The 22,001-nt window shown below is 60.0% G+C and overlaps 1 protein-coding gene across 2 annotated transcripts; it reads right to left on the bottom strand.

Moving 5' to 3' along the window:
* Positions 1-4,840: 4,840 nt before the first annotated feature.
* FADS3 (fatty acid desaturase 3) lies at positions 4,841-20,360 on the bottom strand. Of its 2 annotated transcripts, XM_067748783.1 has the most exons (12): positions 19,953-20,357; positions 10,745-10,855; positions 10,051-10,248; positions 9,575-9,676; positions 9,320-9,442; positions 8,995-9,055; positions 8,361-8,437; positions 7,781-7,878; positions 7,334-7,430; positions 7,142-7,221; positions 6,832-6,957; positions 4,841-5,164 (listed from the first exon to the last, which is right to left on the bottom strand). In XM_067748783.1, exons 1-12 carry the CDS (start codon positions 20,157-20,159, stop codon positions 5,113-5,115), a joined length of 1,332 nt encoding a protein of 443 aa, XP_067604884.1. In that variant the 5' UTR covers positions 20,160-20,357; the 3' UTR covers positions 4,841-5,112. The 2 variants fall into 2 exon arrangements, with proteins under 2 accessions (XP_067604884.1, XP_067604885.1); XM_067748784.1 differs by lacking the exons at positions 4,841-5,164; positions 6,832-6,957 and adding an exon at positions 7,003-7,081 and having other exon boundaries at positions 19,953-20,360.
* Positions 20,361-22,001: the final 1,641 nt, after the last annotated feature.

The raw sequence follows: 22,001 nt of genomic DNA, 5'->3' as shown, positions 1-22,001 counted from the left end.
CTTCCGTGATCAGCGCTGGCCGCGTCCTGCATGCTGATGCCGGGCGGGATGTCGGTGGAGGGTGGAGGAGGGGGCCCATGTTGCACTGGGAGCCCTTTCCCTCTGTCCACCCCTCCCCAGCCCCCTCCCCCCGCCACGCCTTTTCTCGGGAGAGGACTTCCTCTCCCCTGCCCCGCAGTGCACTCCAGGCCAGGAATTTTGGACAAATGGCCCAAATAAATGAGCCCTCCTTCCTCTTCCTGGGGGCTGGGGACTCTCCGCATCTCCCACAAAACCACCACCACCGGAGTGAGGCTTTCCGGAAGGTCTCCGGGGGGCAGCAGGGGGCTGGCACAGGCCACCTCCTGACATCCTCATTCCCATCCCCCTCCTCCTTTAGGGACCAGTTGTCTGCCCACAGGCCCACATCAGCTGGCTTCTGCTGGATTCCCCTCTACCCGTTTCTGGTCACTGTACCGAGCGCTGGGGGCAGAGAGTCTCAAGGGGCTGAGGAAAGCCCTGGGGATCAGATGTCTTATGGCCGCTGTGCCCGTGCAGTGGCTCATTCAGTCCCCAAGCCCGGAAAGAGTCCACAGGAACGCGCCAGGAGCACTCGTACAGTTTTTACCTCCCAGTGGCTCCCACACTGCTCTCTGATGACCCTGCTCTGGGCTGGCTCAGCTGGCAGGTCAAGCTGGCTGTGCCAGGGAAGAACCAAGAGGTTCACGGGGGCCAGAATCCCAGGGGCTCCCCACCTGGCCTTGCGCCTCCTCCCAGCAGGGCTGGGGAGGCTCCACAGCAGACACTTGCCCTCCCTCTTGCTTAGCCTATGACCTCAGTATAGCCGGCAGGGACAGCCAGCTGATCCAGGTCGGGTGTGTGTGTGATTCCCCAGTGGGCACAGACTGTGGAGTAGGACCTAGGATTCCAGAAGCCTCGAGCCAAGAGGCAAAGACCCAGCCCTGGCTCACTGAGTGGCCTTGGGTGAGTCCTTTGCCCGCCCCAGCCTTCAAGGCTGAAGTCTCCCCATTTGTACAGAGAAGGCAGTGGGCTACAGAGCTCCAAGGATGCTGTCATCTCCCAACACTGAGCCCTTGGCCTCGCCCTGCCTGGACACCCACTAGAAGCCTTCAAATCTGGGAGACACTGGGGAACAGACCTTTCATCCTTCTTACCTGTGCCTGTGTTCTGCCTCCTACCTGGGCTGGGCCTCGCACCCTGGCTCGCAGGATGGTAGAGTACACACACACCTCTGTACCCCTGCCAGCTGTGAGTCCAGCATCCCTCACCAGTGACAACCAGGATCCCAGGAGGGGGAGGAGAGTGGTGGCTCTGAGGGCATCAGGTCGATGGGCACCAGGTCGATGGGCACTTGGCCCAGGTTGATGGGCACCTGGATCTTCTGTGACTTCTCCCCCCCTCCAACTCCCCACCTTGCCCTGATATATTACCTTTGGGGTAAGAAACTGGGGACACCCATACCTGCTCTCTGTCCAAGCGCCCCTCCTGTCCCCAGACCCTGCTGAGGCTCTTGCCCAGCCCAGAATCGTGGGTTTCTGATCCCCACCCCTTGCCAAAGTCATGACACCCTAACGTGCAAGGCCCTGAGTGGTCACAGGACCAAACCGCCATTCACAGGTGAGGCTGAGGCCAGAGGGAAAGGACTGGCTTGAGGGCACTCGGCGCAGCAGCTGAAGCCCGGCTCCTCGCCCTGCGCTCCGCCTGGCGTGTCCTTCACCGCCGCCGGGGAAGGGCCATTTCCCAGACCATGGGCTCTTCCCATCCCATCAGGCCAAACGTCAGACTGCTCCTGAGAGGCCCAGCGGCTGGGTGGACGGGGTGGAGACACGCAGGGAGTTAGTCCCTGTGGAGGGGATAAGAGCTCACCCATGGCAGGTGGCTACCCTGATAAGGCTATCAGCTTTGTGGGTGGCGTGGACATGTGCTGGGCACCGGGCCCAGAGGAGGGGCTGGCAGAGCAGCCTGTGGACCTGGAGCCCCAGAGGTGGTCACTGGCTTGACAAGTTCCTCAGGCGTCCAGTGGGACACTCAGACCCTCTTGGCCCACTGGGAGGAGAGAGGAGGCCTTTGGTGGGAGGGGCAGGGCGGAGGTGGCAGCCACCTAGACTGGGCACAGACGGCCCTCAGGAGTGACAGGCTACTGCTTGTGTGACACAGTGCCTCGGGGACTCCTCAGCTGTCCCAGCCACGCCGTCCCTGGAGAGGTGTGCCCCTCTGGACAGAACGCAGCTGCTCACCCCTGGTCTGAGTCTGAGATGGAAATGATTAGCTGTGGATCCAGTAGGGTACCTACACCATCTATGAAGAAACCGAGGCCTGGAGGGGGAAGGCAGGGCCCAGGCAGGTCTGGAACTACTAGCCCGTGCATAAACAGAACAAGAGAACACCTAGCAGGCTAGGACTTAAAGATCATGTCTCTACTGTCCTCTGCTATTATAAATACATTTCTTTGAGTTTTGAAGGCATTTGGGTCTTTCTTCCAAATTATCTGGTTTAAGAGCAAGTATCCAGGAGGACTAGTGACAGGTACCAGGGGCTTGGAAAGGGCCAAGGAGATGGAGGCAGCCAGGTGCTCCGGGACGTGTGTGGGGGAGGGGTGGGGCGGGAAAGACCCACCACCTGTCCCGTCACATAACCTACCAGCTGCTCCCAACGTTACAGGCAGGGGCTGGGTCTTGTGAATCTCCTTTTCCCCCATCTGCCCAGGCCAACTCACAGAAGACTCTGATTAAATGCTGGTTGATTGAAGGGGGCAAAAGGCATGGCTTCCCTAAGGAGTTTTGCTTCTCCTCTGGGCCCAAGACTGCAGACTGTAAAGCAGGGCCACGGCCTTTCTTAGAGTTTCCGCCAAGGCCCTTCCCTCCCTCCTTGTACAGACCCAGCCCAGGCCCCGTGACTGCATAAGAAACCTATAGACATAGAAGGGGGAACTCAACTAGGGAGAGGGGTGGTTGACTTGTCCTCAGGGGTTCCAGCATGGGGGACAGAGAGGGACAAGGGCAAAGATGACCCCCCAGTGAAGGATTTCAGGCAATAGGGAGTGGGGTGGCTAACTGAGGCCAGAGGGCCTTCCCAATGGTCTTTTCAGCAAGTTACTAGGCAACTACCCATTTGCAGTTGTGAGGGCCCACTGCCCTCAGCCACCACCAGGGGCAGCACGGAGCTCGGCCTGCCCCACATTGGTGCAGATACTCCAGGTACCTCTGGGGGGCGTTGCAGGCTCAGCGTTCCCGCTGGGTGGGCACCCGCTGTCCCTGAGTCTAGTGTGTTAGCATTTCCCTGATAAGGGCATCAGAGTCACTGCAGGAAAGGCACTGACCATCTGCCCAGGGGGATTGCCATCCCAGGGCCCACAAGGCACCAGGAGTCAGCAGGTGACCACAGGAAGAGGGACTCCCACAAAGAGAACAGCCTGTGCAGGGGCCCTGGAAGTGGGACTTGCCCTACACACAAGGATTTGCTCTCAGGGCAGGAAGTACCTTTCAAGGACAAAACAGGCTTGGAGGCAGCCAAGTGCTTTTCTCAGGTGAGAGCAGGTGATGGCCCCAGGGCCATGGACTCTGTGCAGAACATTTTAAAAATAAAGTCTAAGCCCTATTGCTGGAGCCCCTAAGCAAAGAGCCCTACATAGCATCCCTTTTTTTTTTTTTCAAAGCATCCCTTTGATCTTCCATCACCCTAGGAGGTCATGCTATTACTCAAAGAGATTGCATAACTTCCCCAAGGTCACAGCCCAGAGTCCAGGCAGAGGCAGGTCTTTCCCTTGGCTGCCTGATTCCAGAGAAGAGGGGGTGGAAGCTGCGTGGAGGGGGTCAGGGTGGGGCTGGGTGGTCCCTGGAAAGACTGGACAAGAATTGCGGTACCTGCACCTCTTCCACCTCCTGTAGGGAACCCAGTCTGGGGCCATGGGAGCCCAGACAGAGTGGGGAGCAATCCTGCAGCTGGTGGGGAGATGGCGGCTCCCACTCCAGAAAGTCCCTCAGAGAAATTCTAGCTCAGCATTTCAATTTTTTTGTTTTTTAAGCTGCTGACATTTCTTCAAATGAAACCTTCTGCTCAGCTTGGAGCTGCCGAAGTGTGTGTGTACTGGGAGCGGAGGAAGCCCTTCTTCCCACCTTCAGGAAGCCCCAAGAGGCAACTCAAATCCCTCCCCAGAAGTGTCCAAACACCACAGGCCCAGGCCAACCACACCCATCTTCCAGATGAGGAGCCCAAGGCTTATTAGTGAAGGACAGCGCTGTGCTCTCAGACTCTAGGGATGGAAACAGCCCCTTCCCAGGGGTCCCGCCTGAATGGTTCACTGCAGGCAAGCACCTGGCCCCAGGCAGGCACTGGGGGGATCCGGGATCACCTCCTGAGGTCACTGAGCATGGTCAGCTGCACCTCCACAGGTGTGATGTCAAGTGTGGGTTGGAGATCAGCAGGGGACCCACTGCCCGTGGTCCTCTGAGGCCCCTCAGCGCTGAGGCTGAGGCTGCAAGAAACCAGTGCAGATCCAGGACAGGGGTGCCTCTTGCGCCCCCCGGGGGCTCCTGCAGACATGGCGCTCAGCCCTGAGGCCCCATCTGCTGCCAGCCCCTGTCCCACTGTGCAAAGGAGTAAAGTGAGGGGAGCCCAGCGTGATCTGCCAAGGTTGCTGGTGAGTGGGTGAAGAACAGGAAGGAACCAGGCCCTCAGGTGACCTGAGCCCAAGGCAGATGCCAGCTCCCTGACCCAGAGCGGAGCGCAACTCGGAAAGCCACCACCCACCACTACCCCCTCGCCCCACCAAGACCCTGATGGCTGAAGGATCTGAACTCCAGCTCCAAAATTCATGCGAATTCAATACTCTACTCCGTAATATATCTGGGTTTGTTTTTATATAAAAATAACCTTTTTCCCTAAATTTTTGCGCTAGGAAAACATGCCATGCTCACCATGTGGTTTTATATACCGTGCCCCCAGCCCTGGTCCCGTGGGGTCTAGAGCCATGGCCTGAGGGGCGTGGAGCAGGCGGGGAGGGGGCCCAGGACGGCGGGCAGGGTCCTCAGGCTGAGGCAGGGCAAGGTGGGGGCAGGTGGGGGAGCCCGGCTGGGTGGCTGGGTGGCGCTGGGGCCCTGGGTGCCGCTGCCTTCACTGGTGGAGGTAGGCTTCCAGCCACATGTTGCCAGACTTCTTCAGGGACCTGGGAGGCGGGGGGCAGGAAGAGGTAAGGGACTCAAGTGCAAATATTAACCCCTTCCCCCCACGATGAGGAGTGTGAGTAGAGATGTCCCCGTTCCCCGGTGAGTCCCTGTCCCCTGGGGCAGGCAGCTGGGTGGGGCTGGAGGGGAGGATTGGGAGAGGAGGCTACATGCTCATTAACTGGAGCGGGACCTAGACCTTGAGTCGGGAGGGGGGCAGCCAAGGCCAAGTCCAGGCAGGAACCAGGGTGGGCCTGTCTCTCCTTCACCCAGCTCTCTCTGTTGCTTCCTCCTGCTGAGCCCCGCTAAGGCTTGGGATCTGCCCACCAGGAGCCTGACATCAGGCAGAGGAACCAGAAACATCAAGAACTTGCTAGGAAACCCTATGCCAGGTGTCCTAAAGGGGCCATGCCAAGTGGCAGTGGCCCCAAGGATTGGGCTGGGAAGGGCCATGAAGAAGTAGGCGGGTCTGGTGGCGCAGCGGTTAAGAATTCACCTGCCAGTGCAGGAGACACGCGTTTGAGCCCTGGTCCAGGAAGATCCCACGTGCCGCGAGCAACTAAGCCAGCGCGCCATAGCTACTGAGCCGGCACTCCAGAGCCCGCAAGCCATGACTACTAAAGACCGCGCACCTAGAGCCCGTGATCGCAACAATAGAAGCCACCACAGTGAGAAGCCCGCACACTGCAACGAAGAGTAGTCCCCGCTCGCCGCAACTACAGGAAGCCCACACGCAGCAACGAAGACCCAACACAGCCAAAAATTAATTAATTAATTAAAAAAAAAGAAAAAAAGGAGAAGTAGGTGTTCCAACACCAGTATAGAAGGAAGGGCATCCAAGTAAAGGGAACAGCATGTGCTAAGGCACAGAGCTGGAAGAGCTCTGGCTGAGAATCCGGCCTCTGTTCCCCACGGCCAAGGCTACCATCAGGGCCAAGCCATGTCATCCCTGGACAGCTGCAGGAACCCCCACTCTGTTCTTTCTGCCCCATCAGTACCTTCCCACAGCCAGAGCATCTTTCCAAAATCGTGCCCCTCCTCCACTCAGCGACTCTCCCACTCACCTAGCACACTCCTGCCTCAGGGCCTTTGCACGGCTATTCCTTTGCCCCAAATCTGCTTCCCCTAGATTTCTCCATGGCCAGCCCTCTCCCCTCCTCCCTGTCTTGCTCACACATTGCCTTCTTAATACCACCCACCGTGCCACCCCACTAAAAATTGCAACCCTGCCTGCACCACCCAGTCCCTCTCCTGCCCCCACCCTCAGGTTTTGTGCTTTTGTTTTGTTTTTTGCCGAAGCACTTCTCCCCTTCTCACATTTTCTGTAATTTACTTATTTTAACTGCCTTTTTTCTGTTTCCCCCGCTCAGATGTCAGCTCCAGGAAGGCAGGGATGTCAGCCTGTTTTGCTCACTGATGTGTCTGTAGCACCAAGGACAGGGCCTGGGCCTATGGTAGGTGCTCCCTAAACCCTGGCTACGTGGGCGGACACTGGGAAGGGAGGTCACGGGCTGAGGGCAGAAAGGCTGATCGGAAAGGCCTTGGATGCCAGCTTCTACAAAGGAGCCCACGTGAGCTCAGAGAGCCAGGTGGGTGCTCAGGACGGGGCTGGCCAGGCCCAGGGTGGGCAGGGGCCCCCAGGGAGCCACCGTGAGCAAAGAACCCTTACCCGATGATGTCCACCAGGGCGGTGAGGAAGGGCTTCACCTCGTAGCTGAGGCCATGCTTGGCGCACAGGGCCTTGACCAGCGGGGCCACCCTGCGGTAGTTGTGCCTCGGCATCGTGGGGAAGAGGCTGGGGGCGGGGAGAGCGTGTGCTGGCACCCCCACCCACCCATCGCCCCCCGGGCCCCGCTCACCACCTCTCCCAGGCCCTCCAGGAAATCCAGGGCTCACGTCTCGGCCTCCCTGGGGGAAGACTGGACAGAGAGGCTCAGGCCTCACTCCCACCCCCGTGGGCCCCCGGGGCCCGCGCTCACTGGTGCTCAATCTGGAAGTTGAGGTGTCCGCTGAACCAGTCAAGGAAGACAGAGGGCTCCACGTTGCAGGTGGCCGCCAGCTGCCAGGAGCGGGCGGGGCACACGTGAGGGGGCTGGCACGGAGCCCGACCCCGTGGCAGCCCCGTCAGCGCCCCCCTGCCTCTCCGCTGGGACCCCGCCTCTGCTGCCCACCTGAGAGCTGGCCCAGTCCCGGTGCTTCTCGTGGCCGATCTCCTTGGGGATATGGTTCATCTGGGTGATCCACACGAACCAGTGGCTCTCCAGGACCCTGTCAGGGGAGGCCCAGGCGCTACCCCGCGTCCAGCTGACCACGCAGACCTGGGCCTCGGCTTCCCCATCTGTGCTACGGGATTGCGGCAAGCCCTCCCCGCTAGTGTTTAAAGCAGCTGAGTGGTGCAGGGGCCATTGCCAGGCTGCCAGAGTTGCCCTACTCAAGACGGGGGACACCCCCGGGGCCGCTTCCCTGAGGCCTGCCACCCCCAGGATCTTGCCACTCGACAGCCCAGGGAGACAGTACTGTCCCCGTTCTGCAGATGGGGACGTGGAGGGCTGAGGTCAGGGGCCCCTGCCGCCCGTGTGTGAGCTCCCCACACCCCGCCATGCCAAACCTGGCCATACCTGACAGCCACAAAGAGGAACAGCGCCCCAGGAACACCGTAGAAGGGAATGTAGGAAAAGAGGAAGCGGGCGTAGAAGCTGGCGGCCCAGAGCAAGTCCTGTAGAGGAGGGAGGAGGAGGGCAGAGGCCTCGAGGCAGCCGGGAAGGGGAGCTGGGTCACCCTGGACGGCACGTCACCGCCCCTCTCTGGGCCTGGGTGTCTCAGCCAGGTAAGTGGGTAGGATCCCTGCCCTGCCAGCCTCAGGGGGCTGACCACGGAGGTGAAGGTGCTGTGCAGGGGTGCGGGCTGAGGGAAGCCTTGCCCGGGAAGACCAACGCCTGGCAGAAGGGGCCCAGTGGATCCCTAGCCCCAGGGAGGACACCCCACCGTGAGAGACCCACAGCACGCCCCGTGCACACGCCCCTCTCCCCCTGCAACCACACACAGGCACACACTCACGCCCCCTGCGCGGGTGCACACGCCTACCGCACCATCACAGGCACACCTGTTTGCGCTGGTTGAGAGGGGCTGCCCCCTGACGCCCCACCTCCTGCCACCACAGCTGTACGCCCAGGGGACCCGAGCGGGGCCCCCACTCACCATCCACTGCATGCACACCAGCATGTACGCCAGGTTTTCCACCTCGAAGTTCACCAGGGTGAGCAGCGGCGGGCCGACTGCAAGGAGGGGCGTGAGAGGGCTCAGGGGTGGGGCGGGGCACAGGGCCGGGGGCGGGGCTCTGCTCCCCCAGGAAGGCCAGCGGCACTTGGCGCTGGTCCCATCCTGCTGGGACGAGCCCGCGTCACCCACAAGGCCCGGTCCTCACTCATTCCCTCCGTGTCTGAGCCTCTCCAGGCTGGTCCTCGCCCCGCCACCTCCTGTGCCTCTTCAGCAGGTCGGCCCCAGCCTTATACATCCGCGCCCTTTAATCCTCACCTTGTTGCCCCAACGATTGCCCTAGAGCTCTGGCTCGCCCTGTGGTGAGGGTAGGAAAGAACTCTGAAAGCTCCAGGCAAGACTGTGGTTGCTCCCTTCTGCCGGAAGGTACCCCGGGCAGAGGGAAGGGCTGGGGCAAAGGCCTGGCGATGGAAGTCGGCATGGGCTGCAGGGTAGGGCGACCAGAGGGAGGCCGGGAGAGACCTGGAGGTGCCGTGCTGAGCGGGCTGGAAGCGTCAGGTGCACCGTGCAGGCCCCGGCATGGCTCCCACCCCCAGGGGGACAAGCGGACACTCACTCAGGAAGAAGTACAGGTGCTGGTGGTTGTAGGGTAAGTATCTGCGCTTCTTCTTGCCGTACTGTGGGGACAGGCAGCCGTTGGGGAGGGTGGCTCTCCAGGCCCTCCTTGTCCCAGGCAGGGTCAGGGGGCCGGCTGGGGCCCAGGGGCCAAGGCAACTTTGGATTCTAGCCAACTGGGAAAGGGGGAAGGGGTACCACCAGAGCAGGGGCTCAGCCTGGAGCTACAGTCGGGGGCTGGGTCAGGGGCTGGGCCACAGCAGGGGGTTCAGGGACTACCAGTTCCCCTCTGCTGCAGGCCCAGCCCGAGCGTGTCCCCCATGCACCTCGACAGACGACTCCCCCAGAAGGAAGACGGGCGCCACGGTCACATCCGGGTCCTTGTGGAAGATGTTGGGCTTGGCGTGGTGCTGGAAGTGGCGGAAGTTCCACCAGTGGGCAGAGAAGCCCTGCAGGGGAGGGGGCTCTCAGGAGTGGGGCCAGGCCGCGCCCCCCTCTCCATGGCAACCACACACTTGCGCAGACCCAGTGTGGCCCCCCCACTAAGCCCCTGGCTGCCCACCACCTGCCCCCAGCCTCACCTTCAGCTGCCCCATCACAAACTGCTGGGCCACGTGGTTCCACCGGGACTTCCTGAAGATGGAGGTGTGGCCCAGATCGTGCTGCAGACACCAGCTCTGGGCCTGGGGAGACGCAGGGTCAGGAGCCGAGGCAGGGAGCCGCCTGGGCCCCGGCCAGCCCTCCCAGCTCGCAGGGCACCCCCAAAGCTGGCACTCCACTCTAGAGCCTAGTAGGCCAGTTTCCTCGGGAGGTCCAGGGGCTGCGGGTCTGTCATGGAGCTGTGGGCGGCAGCCGTCCAGCTCCCAGCCGTGGGCTCCCTCTGGGCTTATTAAGTAAAGAGCTTCCTTCACATATTGAAACTGTAGCTTGACCCACAGATACACACTTATGGGACTGGGCATTCATTCATTCAGCAAGTATGTCCCGAGTGTCCGTGTGTGCCAGGCCCTGTGTCTGTTGGTCAGTTTAGGTGTCTGCAAGACAGTGCTGGGGTCACCTGGGAGACGGCCAGGATGAGGGCGGCCAGGGTGCTGGGCACCCAGCCGGGGCCAAGGAGGTAGATGACGAGCCAGGCGAGCATCTCCATGGCCAGGATGTGGCCCAGCAGGAAAGCGAAGAACGTGGGCTTGGCCTCAAACAGCTTCATGTCCTCGACCGCCTGGCGCAGGGCTCGGAAATCCTCGATCAGCTGGGCCTGCCACGGCGGCACGGCTGGTCAGCCGAGGAAGCGAGGGAGGCCCCAGGCGTCCCCGGAACCCCCCCAACAGCCACTCCTCCCAGTGTCAGGACCCGTGGGTCTGTGGCCGAAGGGGACGGAGGGACCAGAGTGCCCAGCCTGGGGTGTGAGCTGGGTTGCTGGCTGGCGGCAAAGGCTCCTCCGCCACCCACAAAAGGTGTGGGGTACCTGAGAAGCAGGGAAAACCCCGAGAGTGCAGCTCATCAAAATCCTCATCATAGATGGGGCTGCAGAGCCCAGAGCAGGGAAGGGGCTTGCCTGGGGTCGCCCGGCAAACGCTGGTGCGGGTGTCCCTACAGCTCTGCCTACAACTGTCTGCCCAGGAAGGGATGGCAGAGCCAGCCTTGGCCCCAGGGCCCCTTGGGATATTTCCAATGAAGCTGCCACTGGCAACGCCTTCCATCCCCTCCAGCCCCCCCACTGGGGGCTTAGCCTCCACCAGGGCCCTTCTCACATTCTGGGGTCCATCCTGGCTGGGCTCCTCCGGGGCCAGCTCTCCAATCAGCAGGGGCTGCAGGAACTTGCGCACAAAATTGAGGTCCTGGTGGAAGGCGTGGAAGGCATCCTGAAGGAGAGCAGACAGTCAGGTGGACAGACAGACGGCTGGAGTAGCACCCAGAGGCAGCAGGCAGAGACAAAGTGGAAGGGCTGTTGATGCAAGGGCAGAGCAGACAGACGGACAGGCAGGCAGGCAGGCAGTCCCCTGGTGTTTCCGCCGTCACAGAAATAGGACCACACGGGTCAGCCTTGCCTGTGAGCCCTCCCTGGTCCTCCCCAGACCTTGGGTGCCCCAACAGACACCCCTCGCCTGCCAGGATCCAGCTGTTTCACGCCGCCATGGGGCCCTTCCCCAAATTTGGTCGGGTATTTTAAAATCTGGACTAACAGGGGACTTCCCTGGTGGTCCAGTGGGTAAGACTCTGTGCTCCCAATGCAGGGGGCCCGGGATCGATCCCTGGTTGGAGGAACTATATCCCACACGCATGGCGCAACTAAGAGCCCGCGTGCTGCAACTAAGACCCGGCGCGGCCACAATAATAAATAAATAAATAAATGTATTTTTTAAAAGTCTGGATTGGGACTTCCCTGGTGGCGCAGTGTTTAAGAATCCGCCTGCCAATGCAGGGGACACAGGTTCGAGCCCTTGTCCGGGAAGACCCCACGTGCCACGGAGCAACTAAGCCCGTGCGCCACAACTACTGAAGCCCGCATGCCTAGAGCCTGTGCTCCGCCACAAGAGGAGCCACGGCGATGAGAAGCCCGCGCACCGCAACGAAGAGTAGCCCCCGCTCGCCGCGACTAGAGAAAGCCCGGGCGCAGCAATGAAGACCCAATGCAGCCAAAAATAAATAAATTAATTAATTAATTTAAAAAAATAAATCAGGATTTACAGAAAGTTCTCCCTGGAAGACTCTGATTCCTTTCCTGAAAGGGTTTGACTTTTCCAAAAAGATCACTGGAAAGCTTTCTTGAAATCATATGCTTTTCTACTGGGTCACAAACATCAGATTAATCACCTTTCACACACACAAGCAGTGGGTAAAACGTGGGTGAGGGAACTTGCAATTGACGACCACTGGGCCACCGGGAGAAAAAAAAAAATCAGTCGAGGACCACACAGCCCGAAGATGCTCAAACAGTTAAACTCGCTTGATTTTAAAAGCAGGAGTGGAAAATATAAGTTTTTTAAACAGTAAGTTAAATAAACAATCTAACATTCCTGTGATTCTCTGTCATGGGGGCAGGGTGCAGAGCGGGAGAAGGGGTTGGAGGAAGAGAGCGACCCCAGGAAAGATAAAGGGCTGTGGAAAGGGACCGGTCAGGAAGTGACCCCGACCTCTAGCACCGGGCAGTTCTGAAGTGTGAGTAAACTTGAACTTCACGCTTGGGACTCACTCAGTCTTCCTGATCTAGCCCTGGTGTCACTGGCTCATTGCTGTTCACAGCTCTTCAACCCATTTTTATCTTTGCACTTTCGGAGACTCTCTCTGAGAGAGCCAACCCCCAGCCGGCCAGCAGCCTGAACTGTGGAAGCAGCACCTGGAGTAGTGGCGGGTCCCCTTGGGCCGGGGAAGGTGACTGCTGGCTGCTAGTGAGCCTAGCAGTGCCTGGTGGGTGTTAAAACAGCAGGGCCCCTGTACTCACTTCAGGACATCCCACACCGTCCCATCCCCGGGGACAGAAGCACCTCAGGCCCCTCCAGCTCCCACCTGAAGGCCACCCCTGCAGGATTCACCCGAGGGGTCCCCTTTCTTGCTGCCTGCTCTCTTACTGGCGCAGGGCAGTCTGAGGACCTGGGGGCTCAGAGGATGTAGCTTCTGGGATAACCTAGGCCCTTGGGAAGGCTGACTTGGGGCCCCTCCGCGGAGCTCATAATAGGGGAAGGGGTTGTATAGGTACAGACCTCACCCTCACAACGGAAGAGCCTTGATGGGGCAGCGCCCCTGGGAGGGGGGGGAGGGGAAGCTGGCCCCACAGGAAGCTGCCCGGGCGCTGGCCTACTGGGGAGCCGCAGGAGCGGCACTGGCTGGGGAGCTAAGAGGAAGATTGCTCTTGTGGTTGGTTGACCCCGCTTACTGTGACCTTGAGTGAGTCTGTTCTCCTGCCTGGAACTAGGCAAATCCAGGGGAACATCAAAGGGGCGCGCCCCCAGGGCCTTTCGGGCTCTGGACTATAGAGCACTAAGGTTTTTTTCTTTTTCTTTATAGTCAAACACACATAAAATTGACCATCGTCACCATTTTGAAGTGTACAGTTCAGTGGCATTAAGTGTACTCACACTGTTGGGCAACCATCACCGCCATGCATCTCCAAACCTTTTTCATCTTCCCCAGTTGAAACTCTGTCCCCATGAGACCCTAGCTCACCATTTCCACCTCCCCCCGGCCTCTGGAAACCACCGTGCTGCTTTCTGTCTCTACGAATTGACTCACAGAAACTTCCCTGGCGGTCCAGTGGTTAAGACTCCGCGCTTCCACTGCAGCGGGCACGGGTTCCACCCCTGGTCAGGGAACTAAGATCCCACCTGCTTCGAGGTGCGGCCGAAAAAAGAAGAATTGACTCGTAGAAGAGGAATCATACAGTATTTGTCCTTTTGTGACGGACCTGTCACTTAGCATCACGTCTTCAAGGTTCATCCATGTGTGGCATGTCAGAATTTCCTTCCTTTTTAAGGCTGAGCGAGCGCTGACTCTGATTACCTCTCGTTTTCTTTGAAACCGCCCTGGTGGCACACAGAGGCACACGGCATGCTACAAAGAGCGTGACACCAGAGGTGCACACGTGTCACGGAAGTGCAGTGCCTTAAGGGTGCGCCTCCACGCGTGCAGACACCACCACCGACCCGCTAAGGCTCCCAGACACGCTTGGGAATACGCGCACAGGCAAGGCCACAAGAACACCCAGACAGACACGGCCTGGCACGCACACAGACTCACAGAGCAGATGTGTGTGCGGTGGCCCCGGCCCCAGGCTTCCCTCTCTCCCAGCCCCGCGCTCTCACGACCTCTGTGTCTGTTCTGGGGCCGCCCCAGCGCCCGGCCGACCTCAGATGCTCCAGGGCCATGCCGAGGAGCTGCGGGAGCAGCTCTCCCTCCCCAACTCCTTTCCCTTGGTCCTGATTCACCCAAGCCAGGCCTGGAAATGCCCTGAAGGAGGACAGAGCCAGGCTTGCCCGAGGGACCCCCAGCCAGGCACGTACTTTGCACTGAGGAGGGAAGTTGTGCGCCCCCTCAGGTCTGGGCAGGGACATCCCAGAGCTGGTGGACAAGCCTTCCGCTGGTGGGTGGGAAAGCGCGGGGCTGTGCCAGGTCCTCGGATAGCAGCTCGGGCTCCTGGGGCTGGGTGGGCACTGCTGAGCCTACGCTTCTTGCAGTCTGAGTACCAACAAGGTGGGTCCCTGGCCGCAGACCAAAACCTCAGCAAACAGCTTTTCCTGGAACATTGGCTGGGGCCATGTGACTCAGTCCTCTTTGGCCTCTGTTTAAGGATTCAGGAGCTGGGCAGAAGACTCAGAGAGGTTGAGCCACTTACCCAAGGTCACACAGCTCCATTTGATGGAGGTTGGACCAGAACTTGGTCTGACCGTAAAACTGTGCTTGTGGCCACTCGGCAGTAGCCCCAGGGTGGCCACTCCTGGTCAGAGGGGAGGCAGTGGGTCTCCTAGGTGGAGGGAAGGGGCCCTCGTCACGAGACTGGTCACCATCCCGGGGAGCCAAGGAGCTGGCTGCTCGGAGACCGGGCTGTGGGGGTCGGGACGGTGGTCCTGGTGCTTCTGGGGCTGCACTGACCAAGTTTCAGTGTACTGCAGGAGGCCCCACCCCTGATGCGCCTGGAAACGTCCTCCCAGGGACATAGGTGCAAACTTTGTGACCCTCCCCCACGGGGATGGCAACTGAGGCCTCTCACGGGTTCTTGGAACAGAGTTGGGTGAAACTTTTAGAATTCAAACGATGTCTCTAAACATAAGCTGCGGTTGACAGGGACAGGCCCTTGTTCACAGGGGTGGCCTCAGAGCCCTGCACGGAGCTGGGGCAGGATGGCAGGTGTGCGTAAGTGGGCAAGGAGCTCACAAGCCAGGCATCTGAACCATTCTGCCCGTGAGGGAACAGAGGCTCTGGCCTGCCCAGGTCAGAGTTTGTAGTGGCAGAGCTGGGATTCGAATCCAGCTCTATCTTCTGTGACGTCCCTGCTCTCCCAGGACAGAGCTCCCACCCAGCCTTGCTTCAGTCCCTGGAAGCCTCAGAGTGGCTCCTGCCCTGCCCCCAGCCCCGCCTTGAACTCCAGGTAGCAGCTGGTTAAGGGTGGGAGTGGGGAGACTCAGGAGCCAGCCTGCAGGGGATGGAATCTGAGCTGCCACTTAGGAGCTGAGCCCTGGAGCCACAGACAAGGTCGCACCCCCTCTCCATCCTATATTTTTTCAGTAAATCAGGAACCACAAATACCCATCTCGTGGAGCTGCTGGGAGGACTGAGTCAGTGCAGGCAGAGCACTTAGAAGGGGCCTGGTGTCCCGTGAGATTCAGGCCCGCAGGCCTGAGGCAGGAGGGTGGAGGTGCGCCCTGCTGGTCACTGTCCTGGCCAGCCTGAGGCTAGGAAACAGGAGGGGCTGGCAGCCTCCTTCCACCCCAGAGATAAGGTAGGGGCGGGGAGCATTTCTGGTGACTTCTCCAAAGAATCTGGAATGTTCCAGATCAGGAAGGGGGTAGAGCAGGGAAGGAAGCAGGGCTGCTGGGGGCTCAGGTGGTCTGGGTCTGCTCCTCTTAACCTCAGCTCAGGAGGCAGCAGGGGGTTGTGAGGATGGGAGAGTGGACACACCCAGGAATTTCTTCCTCCCTCCCTCTCCTGGGTGGGAAGATAAAGCAGGATCTCACGCCCAGGTCAGATGCTCCCTCCCATCCTCTCCCTGGGTCTCCTCACAGGAGGCCAATGGGGAGGCACTATCAGTATCCCCATCTTATAGATGAGGAAACTGAGGCCAAAGGGCACACAGCCCTGAACATGAGCATCAACTCCCGCTGGAGCAGCAGAGCCCAGCTCAAGGACGGATGTCCTCAGGAAGTTGCCCCTGTCCCCCCAGCACCCCTGGTGTCCCTGGTGACAGGTGTGGTGGTGGTGGTGGGGTTCCTCCATCCAGCACCCTTGGCCTCACAGGTGTCACTGACCCCGCGGTGGCCTGAAGTGGCCAGGCCCTCTGGCCCCGGGTCCTCTCTCCACCACTGAGCTCTGGCTCTTTCCCGCTGCTGTTTCCTGAGAAACCCATGGCTGCCACTTGGGCATCCTTGGGAGGAAATGCAGAGGGACTGCCGGCGTGCTTAGGATACTAGCATCCCCACCCCTGCTCCCCAAGTTCCTGCCCAGCACCATATGATCCGACGCCTCCCCCAGGGCACTGCCATCCCCCTCTTGCCCCACCAGGGGCCTGGGTGGGTGGGGACATTGCAGAAAACACCCACAGAGCCCAGAGAGGTCACACTTCACGGGGAGTGGCCCTTAGGCAGCTCTCGAGGCCGCTGGCGTGGTAAGAGGAACCAGAGTACGGCTTCCTCAGCTCTGGAGCCAGGTTGTCTGAGCTCCTGGCCAGCCCGTCTCCGGCCCCACCCTCGCTCCACAGCCTCAGATCTGCCCAGATCTCCCAGATACAAACCCCACCCTCCAAGCCCATGGACAAAGGCCCTGCCCTTTGAGGGTTCCAAGAAGGTCCCTTCAAATCACCCATATTCAACCTCAGTCTCCTCATCTGCAAAGTGGGCTAACGCTAGGACTACCTCTGAAGCTTGTTTTCTCGAGACCACACTGAGCTAAATCCTAATGGTTCCTGTTGGTGTGCCTGAGCCCACAGCATCACCTGCCCCCTGCCCTGGACGTACCTGCACGCCAGGGCCCAGGTGAATGGCCACCTCTTCCAAGCGGCCTCCCCTGGGGAGGGCAGGTCCCCACCATCTCTTCTCTTAATGCCTCCCCCTTCTCCTAGGAGGCTCTGCCTTCCCCCTCCTCATTAGGGATCTGTTTAAATGTATATCAGATTCCCCTGGCTTCCCTGCTCTGCCCTTCAAGCTCTCCTTAGAATAAAACAAAAGTCCTGCTTCCCCTGCTACCTCTGGACCACACTGCCTGCACTTCTGCTCACTGCTGTGCTCCAGCCACGCTGAGAGCTGATAGCCTTGCTGTTCCTTAAATGCACGGAGTCCCACCTCCGAGCCTTTGCCCTAGCTGGTCCCTCTGCCAAGGAACATCCTCCTAGCAGATTTTTTTTTTTTTTTTTTTTGCGCAGCACGTGGGTTCTTAGTTCCCCGACCAGGGATCAAACCCGTGACCCCTGCAGCGGAAAAGCGGAGTCCTAACCACTGGACTCCCAGGGAAGTCCCTCCTAGCACATTTTTTTGTTCACAGCTGTATCTTCAGAGGTTAGAACAGGGTTTGGCACGTAGGATATGCTCGTTACATATCTGCTGTTGGATTTAATGATTTGATAATTGAAGAATGAATGAATGAATGAAATAAACAGCTAAGTGGCAGTGAAGCGGGTGGTTAAGAGCATGGCCTGTGGATTCAAATCCCAGACCCATCATTTAATTTCAAGTCACTTTGCCTCTCTGAGTCTGTTTTCTCATCTTTAAAATGGAAATAGCAGTAACAGTACCTGTCCCATAGAGGTATCATGAGGATTCAGAGAGGGAGTATCTATAAATCAAGCACTGAATTCAGAGCCCGGCACACAGTAGGTGCTCGGCACCCAGGCCTGGTAAACTCACGATCAGCAGCGGCTGGGCCTCACCCCTCCATGGCTGGCTCCACTAGTCTCAGGCCGCCTGTGACTCTTAGACAAACCTGGCCCAAGGCCCAGAGCACTCTCCCCAGGGTACCCGGCTTTGTATCCCAGGATGGCCACAGACTGACTTCACGGCGCAGGAACTCTGGGCATTTCCTGGCAGGAAGGCTTTTGTGGCGTGAACAGGAGAACAGCTGATGGGCAGCAGGGGCTGCTAAAAGGTGGCTGCGGGAACAGAGCCCGGCAAGATGGCTGCCCCACCCCCACCTGTGTTCCAGGGCCGGGGATGGCGTGCCTGGGGTCTGGGCTGGACCACACAGGGCACTGGGGTGATCTGATCCCTGCTCTGCCCTGTGGGCCCACCACAGACAAAGACTGGGGTCCCCCAACCCCAGCCTCCTCACAACCCCTTTGGCCTGAACAGACCAGGTATTTCTGGCAACTCCAGCCCAGGGTTTGGGGCCTCGGGGAAGCTAAGAGATGGCCTAACATCATGTCCTGTTACAGCCATGAACGAACCAGACAAGGTCACCCAGCAAAGACGTGGCTATGCCGTGGCTGTCCACTGCACTCTACAGTCTGCAGGGCACACTCCCACTTCTCAGCTGGCAGCGTAAACTGACCAGGAACAACTATATAGCAGCTCTGGGGCCACGGAGCTGAGAAGGCACAGTCCCGCCCTCCGCCGGCTCACTGTCTGGCCCAGCTGTCCCCACTTTACAGATGAGGAAACTGAGGTTCAGAGGAATGATATGCCTGGCTCCAGGTCCCTCAGAGCCTCCAATGGCAGAGCCGGGACCTGGCCCCAGGGAACGGACAGAGTGTTTTAATGGAAATGGGAAAACAGACCTTACTGGTGATGAATCAGTGAGAAACCTGTCACGGGGGGGCCGGTCTCAGGGTCTAGAGCTAAATGGGGTTCCCACACGGGAGGGCCCCCAGCACAGACCTGGGCACCAAGCGGGAAAAAACGATTCGTAAATATTCTCCATCGTCTTCCTCTTGCCAACCTCCATCCCATCCGACAGGTCAGAGGTTGAAAAAAGGCCAGAGTAGCTGCCCCCAGCATCCTGGAGGGGTGGTCAGGGCTCAGCCAGGCTGAGGGGGGAGGGGCTGTGGCACCTCACGCCCCCCACGCCCTGGCAGCGACACACACATGTATAACCACGCGCACAAACACATGCCTCGTTCGCACGTGGACAGGCCTAACACGGTCACGCACTCCCTGGCCCACAGTCAGCTCCAACGCCGTGGCCACCGCCGGGCCGTCCGGCACTACCCACAAGGCTTTCCCGGTCAGCTTCTAGGGTTTCAGGAGGTTTCTGACCCTAACCTCTCAGCTTCCTGGGGAAGTGAGGAAGAGACACGTTTCCCCCTAAAAGAGTCCCAGGAAGGTTGCGCAAGCCACGGGAGAAGGCAGTGGGCAGAGAGCAGATGTTTCTGGCAACAGGGGCACTGACCCTCCTGCGACGGGACACAATCGCTTTTGTTATCTGAAGTTCCGCCAGTCAGGGATTCATCCCCTGGAATCTTGAAGACCTTCCTGGTACCCAGTGGGACCAGCCTAGAATTCTGGATGGTCAAGGACAGAGCGTCACGGCCCCAGGTCCTATTGTCCAGCTGGGGGACTGTGGGAAAAGGGGCTGGTGAGGACTCTCATCCTGATGCTGCTCTGCCAGATGGTCCCACTGGACAGGCCACATTCCTCCTTGACCAGAACATGTCTGAACATGGCTGCAAAGGGGAAGCTGGGGTCCACAGGGGCCAGCCTGTTCCTGGGGTGAATGTGCTTCCCAAAGAGGCCCACCCAGCCTGACTAGCGAAATTCTCCCCCATGCAGCTGTTAGCCCACGAGAGGTGAGTCACGGCTCCTCAGAGCCATTTACAGCAGCTCTGGGGAGCCACAGACCTCTAGGCCTCACTCAAGCTTTGCTGCCCAGCCTCCAGCCTCTGATGGCAGGCACATCCTTGCCAGCCCCTGGGGAACCCGCCCTACCTCTGGCATCCAGCAAGCGCTCGGCATGAAGAGCCTGGTCTGGGAGAGCCAGCACTGAGAGGAGGAACCTCAGAGCATCAGGGAGCCCCCTCACCAAGGGCCAGTGCTTTCTGCCATGACACACCCACCTCTGAGAGCCCCTTCCTCCCCGCACAGATCTGCTCCAGACCAGCCCTGGTCCACTGCCGGGGGTATGGGTCCTCCATGCTGATGTGGTCTCCCTACTCCACATCAGGCCCCGGCTAGTAGATCCCAACTCTGGGTCCCCGGCCGGGAGGTCAAAGGTCAGCGAGAGTAAGAAGGATGCTAAGGCCCCGCCGGTGGAGCAGGGCACGGTGCCCACGAGCAGGCCCCAGCGAGCGCTGGGCTCTACCCCGCCAGCGGTGGGTGGCCTTACCGTGGCGTCCTCGGCGCCGTGGTGGCCGATGAGGCGGCTGCCCCCCGGGTGCCGCTGTGCCCAGCGGCTGATGTCGTAGACGCGACGCTCGATGACCAGCCACTTGTCGCCTGGCAGGTTGTGCGGGCGGATCTGCTCCCAGCGGAAGGTGGGCAGCGTCGCCCCCAGCTGCGCAGGTCCCCCTCCGGGCTCCCCGACGCCGCCCATGGCTGCGTGCAAAAGTCCTCGCGAAGCCGGGACCTCGCCGAACGAGACCTCTTGAGGAGCGAGGCCGCGTTCAAAGACCTCCTCCGCCGCCACCCGCTGCTCCGCGGCCCCGCCCTGCCGCTGCGGCCGCCGTACGAGCGTGCGCCGGGCTGTCTGCCGGCAACTTTTCACTCCCTTATAATCGCGCTGACAGCGCTCGCCTCGCCCTCCCCGCACCCCGGCCCCTGCCGCCGCCCCGTACCCGCCCCAATCCCGGCGCAGCGCCTTGGCCCCCATTGGCTGCGCCGCGCTCTGGCGGGGCTGGCGGGGAGGGCCGTGTCGAGGCTGGCGCGCCCCGCCCGCGAGGCTCCGCGGCCACAACACCCTGGCCTGCGGGGGGCACCGTCCGCAGCCGGGCTTTGCGCTCCGCAGTGCGGGGGCGGGGCGGGGCCGGAGGGACGGAAAGCCCACAGCCGGCGTCCGCCGCGCCCTCGGGGGTCCGGTCCGCGCCCAGTGGGGCCCAGAACAAGAGTCTGCGAAGAATGGGCTTCCCGCCGCGCCTCCTAGAACGTTAAACCCTGAGCGCTCAGAGGTGGGGACACTACCTAGGGGTGACCATAAACAGCTCTCAAACCATGGGTCCCCAGAATCGGCTCAGCGAGCTCCCTCTATCGGGGCTGAGGTTACTGGCCTGACCGCCCTCCCCCCGCCCCGCCCATCTATGGAAGTCGGTGGGCTTCCTGCCTTTGGAGCTGCAGGGTCGGTGATGCCTTGGGATGGCCATTGGGGCAGAAGGGGAGCAGGGGCGCCAGAGTGGGGAGTGGGGTGCTGTCATTCACCGGATGTGGTTGCTCTACTGGCTGGCTTGCTCGGTACGGTACCCTTGCCTACTTTTTACTTAAATTCCTTCTGAGAGTGTAGGTTGCTCCCCTACGGTCTGTAGTTTTTTTTGAGACAAAGGTACGTGTTCCTAAAAGTTAAGAATTCACACCTAACAGCGAATGAAATCAGGCTAAGGTTATGCTACAGGGCAGGAAGTGTCAAACTTGAGTGCACGTCAGAATCATCAGAGGGCCTGTCAAGACACTGACTGCTGGGCTCATCCCCGGAGTGGGACTCAGCAGGTCTGCTTTGGGGGCAGAGAATCGTGCTTTAACAAGTTCCCAGGTGATGCTGATGTGGTGATGCGGATGTCCTGGTTGGGGGAACACACTTTGAGAACCCTAAGTACAGTTCTCTGATGTGCTAAAATTTTATTTTCGTTTAACACTTTGTAGGAAATCATTGTCACTAACGTTTGTGGGACAGGTTGGGCAGGATCCAAAGAAGGGCTTGAGGGGTCGTGTGGGCTCTCCTTGGTACCAGGAGCACCTGTATTCTGTTGCCAGGACAACCAGGAAGGCCTTGTCGCCAGCACAGCCATAGGCGGCCTGAGCCCTCTCCACTGAGGCATCCTCGAGCCCCCTCCCTGAGCATGTGTGGGGATAGAGGAATGTGGTTGGCAGCTAAGGCTGGAGGTGACGGCAGATGCCCCTGCCCCCACCACGTTCACACATGGGCACAAGGATGGAGGAGGCGTGGCCCTCACCCTGTCTTCAGCAGCCATCAGTGGTCAGTTGCTGACACCTGACCCGTTCCCTGGGCCCGAGCCTGGTGTCAGCTCATGTGAGGTAGCGGGGAATTAAGTGGGTTAGAACCTTCACTTGCCCCAGCTGCCCCCAGAGAGATGAGGCAGATGAAGGCCCTCATAGGATCCCCTTGAAGGTAAAGCAAGGACAGGGCTCAGGGCCAGGCCATTGCCTCCAGCTACTTCATCCCAACAGGGGGAGAGAGATGGCTGAACCCTCCTGCCACCTGGAGTTG

Source organism: Pseudorca crassidens, chromosome 9, assembly GCF_039906515.1.
Source record: "Pseudorca crassidens isolate mPseCra1 chromosome 9, mPseCra1.hap1, whole genome shotgun sequence".
Lineage (NCBI taxonomy): Eukaryota > Metazoa > Chordata > Mammalia > Artiodactyla > Delphinidae > Pseudorca > Pseudorca crassidens.
The sequence above is the reverse complement of the archived record's forward strand: the minus strand, read 5'-3'. Positions and strand labels throughout refer to the sequence as shown.